The sequence below is a fragment of the Lemur catta genome, chromosome 9, assembly GCF_020740605.2.
Source record: "Lemur catta isolate mLemCat1 chromosome 9, mLemCat1.pri, whole genome shotgun sequence".
In the NCBI taxonomy this organism is placed as follows: Eukaryota; Metazoa; Chordata; class Mammalia; order Primates; family Lemuridae; genus Lemur; species Lemur catta.
In genome coordinates this window covers 60,806,574-60,818,944 of record NC_059136.1, presented here as the reverse complement: position 1 = coordinate 60,818,944, position 12,371 = coordinate 60,806,574, and the positions used below count along the sequence as shown (strand labels likewise).

The following is a 12,371-nucleotide window of genomic DNA, read 5'->3' as shown; positions in this document are numbered from 1 at the left end:
GTGCCTTAGGAGAGAAATTATTTAGGTTGTCCTAGATTTCTGGCCTTTATTCAACTTTATTATGTCTATAAATTTTATTATTTTTTCATGACAAATTTGTATTTCTTGCTTAGAATGTACAAATTATATATAAAATTATAGTTTCCATGTTTTAAAATTACGTATTATATTTACAGTGTTTTTAAGTGGAATAGGTAATATGCTAATATCTTGTTCCCTTTTTGTTACTTTTTAAAATATAGACTGTAATCATTTTTATTTTCTACTATTAATGAAAAACTATCTTAGGCTAACGTAACTTTCTAAAACAATAATAATAAAAAATTCTGTAGTGCTCTGTTGGAGAGATATATAAAAAATATACATTCTAGCCAAGAATTACATCAGTAATTTTCTGATTATGTTCCAGGGAAAACCAGGTTTTAAATCAACTAACATGTATTTAGTGTTTACTTATGTCAGACATTCTAGGTGATTTCTCATGTAGTTCATTGTTTTGCACATTCAATCTTAGTGAATCTTCTAAAATGCCAATGTTACACTCAGGAAAAAACTGATCTTTTAAACCGTAACAAACTAACGTCTTTTAAATTAACCTACTTTAGAAAATAAGCATTACTGTGTTTGTGAGACTTGAAAATACAGTCTAGTTAAGGTATTCAGTACAACACTGGCATCAGTGTTTCTGTTTTAAAGTAATTATATCATTTTTAGTGTCAAAATTAATTTAACTGATGATGTGAGGGGGCATTAAGTATTATCAAAATGTCATATTATTTATTAATATAAGTGACATACATGCAAAAGGATATACAAATGATAGACTTAGGCACTGTTATTTTCTGGACATATTTTTTAACTAGACTGTGACCTTAGGATGATGTTTCAGTGGTCTCTCTAAAAGGGTACCATTCCCTCTTCCCTTGAGCCATTTGTTGAGACTATCTGCAGATGTCATGTCTTCTCTATAGCTTTATGTGATCCCCTTCTTCTTCTCTGTGATCCATTGGTACTCTATGTATGAATCTATTTGAGTATATATGTTTTACTACAGTTATTTGCTTCTTAGACTACATTTAGGTATTCCTCATTGAGTTTCCATTATATATATAAATGCATACAGTTTCCTATTAAAAAAAACAAACAAACTGGTAATCCTCCAGGAAGTCTGTATCAGTCAGTCCAGTTACCTGGTTGATTGTAGCTGCTGGTTTACCTGCTTCCTGGGAATCATAATATAGGCCTTGACTAAGTTTCTACAAAACAAGAGTATGAAATAGTAGATACTTGTGGTTAGTGTTAATGAACAAATGGCTTATGAATTTAGTTAAAAGATATGCCCAGAGAATAACAGTGCCTAAGTCTATCATTTATACATTCTTTTGTATGTATGTCACTTGTATTAATAAATAACATGACCTACTAACTCTTTAAAATCAAATCAAGTGTATATTTTCTTCTTTTCCATGCACCAACACCACATTGGAAAAATCTGCTTTCAAGAATAAATTGCAGTCTGGTGAAATATTTTTATTGCCTAACAAAATTTAACTTTGAAAAACTAGCATCAGTATAGTAATGTTACCGAAAGCTTGGCACTTGTCCTCCAGGCCACATCAGAAGAACAAGAACAAATGGTTTGAGGAGATGGAAAAAGAAGTTTATTACTTTGCTGGAAAAGGAGGAAAATGGTAAACTATCATCTCAAAAACCAAATTCCTGTACATAAGCAGAAATACAGAACTATTAAAGGTAGGGCCCTCAGTTCTAGGATATTGTGGTTAATGATTCGAATTGTTCCATCTCCGCTGAAGACAAAGCCTATGACTTCCACCACCTGGGAAGCCCACTCAGACCTCTGCTGGCCAGGCACCAGGCCTTGGATGGAGCCACAGTTCAGCTGAGCTTTCTCCTGTAATACAAAGAACAAAAGACATTCCCCTGCCCCTCCTGACCACCTGCCTGAGGCAGGGATTGCAGGCCCCAGTTCCCAGAAATAATGGGGGAAGTTTTAAAGAGACAGAACACATCTTTTTCCATTTTCTTCCAGGCCATTCCCTCTGTTACAGTAACTTTAGAAACCAAGACCCTATATAAGTAGTTGCAATAAAAAGGAAACAGCAGCAATATGTAGTTTTCATAATTTTTCCAAATATTTTAAATATGATAGCAAGTTTTTACTCTTACAGCTTCTTTGTGAAGGAGGCAAGACTGATACGCTCTCATATCCTAGGGAAGCTAAGACCCTGGGAGATTAAAGGATCATTCATTCTTTAAGTAAAAATGCATTGAGTGCCTGTATTTGGTACAACAGTTGAAGGTGCAGTGGTGAATAATTTACCCTACTTGACTTTGAGAGTAGGAGACACAGATTTATAAACAAATGTATCGACTAATAACATAGTTAATTATGGTAGAAGCACCAAAGATGGTGCAAATAACTCTGGGGTGTTGTTTGGGGAGGCTTAACAGAAGAGATGAGTTTTAAAGCATTTTCATTAAAGAATGAATTGATGAATATGCAAGAAGGGGAGTATTGTGAGAATCGCATTGCAGTAAAAGTGAATGAGCATATGTAGGGACCCAGTATTATGAAACAGTCTGCATATTTGAAGAACAGTGTGAAGTTGAATGTAACTAGAGCATTATTATCCAATATAAATATATAATTAAAAATTTTCTAATAGACATACTAACCAGTAAAAGAAATAGGTGAAATTTATGATAACATGTTATTTAAGCTAATATATCTGAAATATTTATGTTGTTTTTCCTTCATGCTTACATCTTTAAAATCAAATCATGTATATTTTACACTTACAAAATATCTCAACTTGGATTACACACAATTAAAGTGCTCAATATCTAGAAGCTTAGAAATATGTGTATGTGTGTGAGAGAGAGAGAGAGAGAATGAGAATGAAAATGTGTGTGCTCTTGAGAGGAAGGAGGATATATGAGGTTGAAGTAGTCACTGAAGTCATATTTTGAAAGGACTTATATGCTAGCTGAATTTAGAATTTATTTTTATAATTTAGTAATATATGACTGTGCTTCTCAAGTTATATGTGGTGAAGGCCCAGATTTTTAAATTTCAAATTTGTTATATACTAATACTTTTATAAAATAACAATAAATTAGAAAAATAAAATAAAAAATACATACAAAGAGAAGCACCATTTTAAAGAGTTTTTAATTCTATTTTTTAATTGATAAATAATTGTACATATTCATGGAGTACATAGTGATGTTTTGATACATGTAATGTATAGTGATCAGATCAGGGTAATTAATATATCTGTCATCTCAGACATTTATTATATCTTTGTGTTGGGATATTCAATATCTTCCTTTTAGCTATTTGAAACTATATATTATTATTAACTATAGTCATCCTACAGTGTTATAGAACACTAGAGCTTATTCCTCCTGTCGAGCTGTAATTTTGTATTTTTTTTAAAAACAAATCTCTGCCTATTGCTCCCTTCCTTCTACCCTTCCCAGCCTCAAGTAGTATCCTCTGTTCCACTTATTACTTCTATGAGATCAACATTTTTTTAGCTTCCACATATGAACGAGAACATGTGGTGTTTAACTTTCTGTTCCTAGCTTTGCCTCCAGAGCCATCCATGTTGTGGCGAATAACAGATTTCGTTCCTTTTTATGACTGAGTAGTATTTCATGTTGTATATATACCACATTTTCTTTATCTACTCATTTGTTTTTGGATATCTAGGTTGATTCCATATTATGGCTATTGTGAAGAGTGCTGTAATAAACATGAGAGTGCAGATCTTTTTTCAATATAATTTCTTTTCCTTTGGAAAAGTTTCCAATAGTGGGATTGCTGGGTCATCTGGTAGCTCTATTTGTAGTTTTTCTGAGGAAACTCCATACTATTTTCATTCCCACCAACAGAGTATGAGTACCCTTTTCTCCACATCCTTGCCATCATTTGTTGTTTATTGTTGTTCTGATAATAGCTATCCTAACTGGATTGAGATGATACCTCACTGTGGTTTTGATTTGCATTTCCCTAAAATTAGTGATGTTGAGTATTATGTGTCTGTTTTTATGCCAATACCATGTTGGTTTGGTTGCTATAGCTTTGTAGTATACTTTGAAGTCTGGTAGTGTGATAGGTCCAGCCTTGTTCTTTTTGCTCAGAGTTGTTTTGGCTATTTGCTATCTTTTGTGGTTTCATAAAAATTTTAGAATTTGTTTTTCTATTTTTGTGAGGAATGTCATTGGTATTTTGATAGAAATTGCACTGAATCTTTAGGTTGCTTTGGGTAGTATTGCTATTTTAACGATATTAATTCTTCTGATCCATGAGCATGGGATGTCTTTCCATTAGTTTGTTTCCTTTTAACTTTCTTTCATCAGTGTTTTGTAGTTTTCCTTATAGTGGTCTTTCACCTACTTGTTTAAATTTATTTTAGGTATTTTTTGTAGCCACTGTAAATGGGACGGCAAAGCACCATTTTTAAATCATTAAATTTGACAAATGTCTTAGTCTGTTTTGTGCTGCTATAACAGAATACTACATACAAGGTAATTTATAATGAACAGACATTTTTTGGCTCATAGTTCTGGAGACTCGAAAGTCCAAGATTGAGAAACCATATCTGGTGAGGGCCTTCTCGCTGCATCATAACATGACAGAAGCCATCCCATGGTGGAAGGTGGAGGGAGGGAGAGAAATATGCTCAGGAGCATGCAAAAGGTGGTGAACACACTCCTGACATAATGAAAAATAATTAGTCCATTCATGAGGGCAGAACCTAACCACTTCTTAATGGTCCCATCTTCTAATACCATTACAATGGCAATTAAATTTCAACATGAGTTTTAGAGGGACAAATGTTAAAATCATAGCATTCCTCCTTTCATGTTTTTCTCACATACAAAACACATTCATTTTATCCCAAATAGTCTTAACTCATTACAACACCAACTCACAAGTCCAAAGTCCAGAGTTTTGTATAAATCAAAATATAGGTGAGACTCAAGGCATGATTTATCCTGAGGCAAATTCCCCTCCAGTTGTGAGCCTGTGAAATCAAACAAGTTATCTACTTTGAAATTACAGTGGTGGGGCAGGTATAGGATAGAAAATCTCATTCCATTATGGATAAATAGGCAAGAAGAAAGAGGTAACTGGTCCCAAATAAATTAAAAATGCAACAGGGCTAACATTAAATCTTGAGGCTTAGGAATCATCACCCACACTAGGGTGGGGTTGGGCCCCCAAGGCCTTAGGCATCCCTGCCCCCGCGGCTTTTCTAGACATTGTCCACATCACAGCTCTCATGGGTTGGAGTCTTGTACTTGCAGCTCTCCCAGGCTGGCTTTGCACACTGGTAGCTTTACAGTTTGGGGGTCATGGGGGTGGTCCTGCCCCTGCAGCTTCACTAGGCACTGCCTTAGTGGGGACTTTCTGTGGCAGCCCCTCCCCTGTAGCAGGTTTCTGCCTGGGCCCTCAGGCTTTCCTGTATGTTCTTTGAAATCTGGGTGGAGGTAGCTGTGCTTTCACAGCTTGTGAACTCCTCTGTGTGCTTGCAGAGTTAGTACTACATGTATGATGCCAAGACTTAACTATTTGTACCCTCAAGTGTGGCTACCCTAGCTGCAAATGTGCCCTCTTGAGCCATGGCTAGAGCAGCCCATGGGTGTTGGGATGGTATGTGGGGAGCAGACACCTGAGGTGGCTTAGGGCCTTGAATGCCGAGGTCCCCTGTGTACCTCCCTGGAAACCTTGTCTTGAATGCTTTAGCTTGCCTCAGAGATCTTTGAAATGCCTTTGGGGTCATCGCCCATTGTCTTGATGAATAGCACCTGGCTCCATTCTATCCATACTAATCTCTTTAGCAAATGGTTATTTGGCCATACCTTTGGTTTGTTCTCCTAAATAGGCCTTTTTATTCTTTGCATAGCCAGGCTGTGAATTTTCCAAATCCTTATGTTCTTATCTTTAAATTATAAATTTCATCTTTACATCATTTCTTTCCTCTCACATTTTACTATATGCAGTTAAAAGAAGCCACACAGCTCCTTTAATATTTTCCTTGGAAATTTCTTCCACCAGATATTCTAATTTATTGATCTTAAATTATGCTTTCCGTAAGGCCCTTGGTCACCAACACAATTCAGCCACGTTTTTTGCCACTTTATAACAAGGATGGCCTTTACTCCAGTTTCCAATAACTTGTTCATAGTTTCCATCGGAGACTTCATCACAATTGCCTTTGCTTCTGATATTTCTACTAGTATTCTGATCATGACTACTTAGGTGATTGCTAATAAGTTTCAGACTTTCCCTTCAGCTCCTCTCTCCTTCTGAGCCCTTGCCAGAATCGCCCTTAATGCTCCATTCATGGCAATCGAGGCTTTTTCTAGGCTGTTCCTACAATTCTTCTAGCTTCTACCTATTACCTAGTTCCAAAGCCACTTCTACATTTTCAGGTATTTGTTATACCAACAGCTCACTCCTCTGGTACCAGTTTTTTGTCTTAGTTCATTGTGTGCTGCTATAACAGAATACCACAGACTGGGTAATTTATAAAGAACAGAAATTATTGGCTCATGGTTCTGGGGGCCACATCTGATGAGAGTCTTCTTGGCACGTCATAACATGGCAGAAGGCATTACTCAGCAAAAGGGCAAAAAGAGAGCAAGAGAGAGAGAGCAAGGGGGCATGGGGGGAACCAACTCTCACAGTAATGGCATTAGTTCATTCATAAGGACGGAGCCCTCATGACCTAAACCCCTCTTAAAGGTCCCACCTTCCCATACTGTCACAATGGAAATTAAATTTCAACACGAGTTTTAAAGAGGACAAGCATTTATACCATAGCAGATGTATAGTTTATGAAAGCGTCTAAACCAGTGCTGTCCAACAGAACTTTCTGTAACGATAGAATGTTCTCTTTTTGCTGCCCAATATGCTAGTTACTAGCCACATATGGTTACTGGGTATTTGAACTGTGGCTAGTGTGACTGAGAAACTGAATCCTTAACTTAAAAATTATATTAATAGTTAATTTAAATTGAAATAACTAAACAAGACTATTGGCTACTGTATTGGACAGCATTGGATTCATTTCTTCTTACTACCTGTATTTACCTATTGTGGATTAGTGAAAAACAGTTTGTGGACTGGCATCAGTCCACAATCCATCCTTTGAGTAGTCCTATTTACAGTATGGACTGTAGGAGGGGTGAGGGTAAAAAAAAAAATAGAGTATGGACTGTAAAGCTAGAAAACCTTTGTGTGTCTTTGACAAATTATTTAATCTCTTGGTGCCCTAGTTTCTTCCTTTGTAAAATAAAGGTAATAAGGAACCACCCCATAAAGTTGTTGTGAAGATTAAATGGGTGAATGAATGGAGTATACATAGAGCAATGTCTGACACATATCAAGCACTGTATAAATGTTTCCTGTCATTGTTATCATCATTATTGTTTTTTTATTATAAAGTAGGTGATAAATCCCATACAATTAAATGGGAACAAAGCCCAGTCTTTTTAATTCTCTGCTTTTTGTAGTAGCTTAGATTTCTTCTTTCTAAAAAAATACCACAGTCCCTGGCATGCAGTGGCATTAAATAAATATCTTTTGAACATAAGCATAAAGTACTCTTTGAGCACAGATGAAGAAATAATTATTTTTAGTGTAGTGAGGATTAGAGAAAGTATCAAGGAAAGATGGAATCTGAGAGGGCCTTAACGGGTGAGTTCAGTAGGCAACGAGGAAAGAACACATCAAGATGAGGGAACATTGACACCCATTTGGAATATACTCTACATAGGGGTGGTACAACAGATAAAACTGTCTTAGCAGTATCACTGCTACCACTACTTCTTTCTCTCCTTCCTAGTTCCCTTCTTATTTTAAGATTTTAGTATATTTTAAACAGAATTACTAGGTAACATGATTCTATAGTATTAGTAATTGCTGCCTTATTAATAAGACCAAGCACTGACTCTTCGCTTGTATATTCCTGGGAATTATTTGATGGTGAATTTGATGATGGAGATTGGGCAATGGTTGGGAAGGGAGAGGAAATGCTGCTTGAAAATCAATCCATGAGTTATGGGCAGATGGCTGTGAGATTCTTTTTTCCTAAAACATGATGTTTCTTACTTATGTAGATTATTTTAGGAAGAAAACCAACTGGGAAAAAAATGAAGTTCCTTATCTTCACATTTGTTGGCGTTGTTCACCTATTATCCCTGGGCTCTGGGCAAGCTACATACAAGAATGCCACCTGTCAGAAGACTTTTCAAAAAATACAAAAAGAAATAGCCAGCTATGGAGACATTGCTAAAGCAATCATCGAACTTGCTGTTTATGGCAAAGCCCAGAACAGATCCTATGACCGATTGGCACTACTAGTTGACACTGTTGGACCCAGATTGAGCGGCTCCAAGAACTTAGAAATGGCAATTCGAATCATGTACCAAAGCCTGAAGGATAATGATCTGGAGAATGTCCACTTGGAACTAGTCAAAATACCCCACTGGGAAAGGGGAGAAGAATCTGCTGTGATGCTGAAGCCGAGATTTCATGAGATGGCTGTTTTAGGTCTTGGCAGCAGCATTGGGACTCCCTCAGAAGGTATTGTTTGTCTTCTCAGTTTGCTGTATATTTTATAAAATTAATGTCACTTGGCATAATTGATTACACTATGCATGATTCATATTAAAGTTTTGTAATAGAAGGAAAATGTAATAATTTTCCATTGCATTGGCATAATAAGTTCTCTACTTTCATACTCTTTTTCTTTCTTCTTTCCATTCCTTCTATTTCTTTTCTGAAAGAAAACTCATTGTGTAGGGTTACTTTTTTTTTTTTAATATTTATTTATTTATTTATTTATTTATTTTGCATTCCTTAAGCGTAGTTTTTGTGGGTAATTTTTATTTTTGTTTTGTTTTTATCTCCAAATATTAATTAAGGGAGTACAAGTGTTTTTATTATATGGATACTTTGTATAATGCTTAAGTCAGGTCTCTTGGTATGCCCATCACCAGAATAGTGTTCATTGTACCCAACAGGTAAATTTTTATCCCTCCCATCCACCCCATTTCCTGGTTTCTCATGTCCTTACCTTGTGTCTATGTATACCCATTGTTTAGCTCCCACGTATTAGTAAGAGCATATGGCATTTGGTTTTCCATTCCTGAGATACTTCACTTTGCATAATGATCTCCAGTTCCATCCAACTTGCTACAAACAACATTATTTCCTTCCTTTTTATGGCTGAGTGGTATGCCATGGTATATATATACCACATTTTCTCTAGCCTCTCATGAATTGACGGGCACTCAGGTTGATTCCACATCTTTGTAACTGTGAATTGTGCTGTGATAAACATTCAAGGGCAGATTTCATTTGATAAAATGACTTTATTTCCTTTGAGTAGATACCCAGCAGTGGGGTCTACATTTTTTTCTTTGACAAATCTCCATATTGTTTTCCATCGAGGTTATACTAGTTTGCAGTCCCACCAACAGTATATAAGCATTCCTTTCTGTCTGTGTCCATGCCAGCATCTATTTTTTTTTTGGCTTTTAAATAATGGCCATTCTAATAGTGATAAGGTGGTATCTCATTGTAGTTTGAATTTGTATTTCCTTGATGATTAGTGACGTTGAGCATCTTTTCATACGTTTCTTGGTCAATTGTCGATCTTTCAAAAACCTTCTGTTCATGTCTTTTGCCCACTTTTCTTGGGGCTCTTTTTCTTTATTGCTGACTTGTTTGAGTTCTTTGTGGATTATAGATATTAGTCCTTTGTTGGATGTATAGTTTGCAAATATTTTCTCCCATTCGGCAGGTTGTCTGTTCACTCTGCTGATTATTTTCTTTGCTGTACAGGAACTTTCTAGTTTAGTTATGTCTCATTTATTTATTTTTATTGTTGCAGTATTTGCCTTTGGGGTCTTAATCATAAATTCTTTACTTAGGCTGATGTCTAGCAGAGTTTTTTCTACATTTTCTTCTATTACAGACTCTTTATGATTTTATGCCTTACATTTAAATCTTTTATCCATCTTGAATTAAATTTTGTATATGGTGAGAGAGGGGGGTCCTGTTTCATTCCTCTGCATGTGACTATCCAATTTTCCCAGCACCATTTATTGAATAGGGCTTCCTTTCCCCAGTGTTTGTTGTTGTCTGTTTTGTCAAAGATCAGTTGGTCATAGATATATGGTTTTATTTCTGGGTTCTCTATTCTGTTCCATTGGTCTATGTGTCTACTGTTATACCAGTACCATGCTGTTTTGGTTAGTATAATTTGAAGTCAGGTAATGTGATGTCTCCAGATTTGTTCTTTTTACTTAAGATTGCATTGGCTCTTTGGGCTCTTTTTTGGTTCCAGATGAAGGTTAGCATTATTTTTATTAGATATATGAAATATGATGTTAGTATTTTGATGAGGGTTGCATTGAATCTGTAAATCACTTTGGCCAGTGTGGACATTTTAACAATGTTGATTCTGCCAATCCAAGAACAAGGGATGTTTTCCAATTTGTTTGTGTCATCTGCAATTTCTTTCATCAGTGTTTTATAGTTCTCCTTGTAGGTATTTTATGTTCTTTGTAGCTATTGTGGATGGTATTGAGTCCTTGATTTGACTCTTAGCATGACTGTAATTAATATATAGGAATGCTACTGATTTGTGAACACTGATTTTGTAACTTGAGATTTAGCTGAATTTATTTATAAATTCCAAAAGTCTTTTCATGGCATCTTTAGGATTTTTTAGATACAAGATCATATCATCAGCAATCAGGGGTAGTTTGACCCCATCTTTCCTGATTTGGATGCCCTTTATTTCTTTCTCTTTCCCTAATCAGCAAATTCTCTAAGCCTTCATTCATTTTTATCTCTTTATTTAAACTTTATTTTTGAAATATAGTTTTATAAAATATAAGATTCTTGGTTGACAGTTTGTTTGTTTTTGTTTTGTTTTACTTTCAGCACTTTGCATAGTCATCCCATTGCCTTCTGGACTCCATTGTTTCTGATTAGATATTAGCTGTTAATATTTTGGTGGTTCCCTTGTACATAATAAGTCATTTTGCCCTTATTGTTTTCAAGATTTTCTCTTTATTTTTGGTTTTCAACAATTTAACTGTGATGTATCTAGGTATGGATATCTTCACTCTTATTTTACTTGGAGGTTGTTGATCTTCTTGAGTGTGTAGATTAATGTTTTTCATAAAATTTGGGAGTTTTTCAGCTATTATTTTTACATATATTTTTTCTTCCCCTTTCTCTTTCTCCTCTCCTTCTAGCACTTCCATTTTGAGTATGTTGGTGTCCCACATTTCTCTGAGGCTTGGCTCACTTTTCTTCATTCTTTTTTCCTTATGTTCTTTAGATTGCAGAACTTTTCTCAATCTATCATCAAATTCACTGATTCTTTCTTCTGCTAGCTCACATCTACTATTGAGCCTCTGTACTGAATTTTTCTTTTCAGTTAATGTACTTTGTAACTCCAGAATTTCCATTTGGTCTTTTTTTTTAAATAATTTCTGTCTCTTTATTGATATTCTCTATTTGATGAGACATTGTCATCATACCTTCCTTTAATTCTGTAAGTGTGGTTTCCTTTAGTTACTTGAATAATTTTATAATAGCTTCTTTGAGGTCTTTGTCTGCTATGCCCTACATATGGGCCCCCTCAAAGGCAGTTTCTAGCACTGACCTTTCTTTCTTCCTGTGTATGGGTCACACTTTCTTGTTTCTTTTCATATCTTATAATTTCTTTTAAAATAAAAAAGTGAACATTTAAATAAAATAGCAACTTGGGATACTGAACCATCATAGGTTGATTGTATATTGATGTTATTTTTGTTGTTTGTTTGGTTGCTCATTTGTTTAATAACTTGGCTTTACTAACTGTGTGTAGTCTATTTCTTCTACAGTGTAAAGCTTCTGGTGTCTCTGTTCGCATTGTTTTTATTTTCTTTTATTTTTTTCTTTTAGCCTGATTCCCTAGGAGTTACCCCTGGATCTGCATAAGCCACTTATTGCCAAAGGTTATGCTAAGGTCTCCTTAGCCAGTTATATTTTTATTCTTTACCATTGGATGTTGGTGTGGCTTGGAGTATGTTATTACAACTTAAGGAGTTTGTTTTTTCCCCTGCTTCAGCCAAGGCCTAGTGCCTTGGAATTTCCCTCTCTAAATCACTCCTGAGAGGGTGTAGCCTTGGGCATGCACAGAGTCTTCCAGATTGCTAGGATTTATGTGATTTTATTTTTAATCTTGGCTTGATAGTATTTTATCCAAGTTCAGAATATCTTATTTTTCAGCTGGTGTTTGGTCAGAGGCTGTACTTAAGCCTCTTGAACCAGT

General features: G+C 35.5%; 1 protein-coding gene across 1 annotated transcript in view; it reads left to right on the top strand.

Moving 5' to 3' along the window:
* Nucleotides 1-12,371, top strand: part of CPQ (carboxypeptidase Q) — a 434,372-nt gene that overhangs the window by 87,881 nt on the left and 334,120 nt on the right. Inside the window, exon 2 of the mRNA XM_045560416.1 lies at nucleotides 8,155-8,620. Within this exon, the coding sequence (XP_045416372.1) occupies nucleotides 8,188-8,620 (433 nt within the window). The 5' untranslated portion in view covers nucleotides 8,155-8,187. The remainder of the gene's footprint in view (nucleotides 1-8,154; nucleotides 8,621-12,371) is intronic.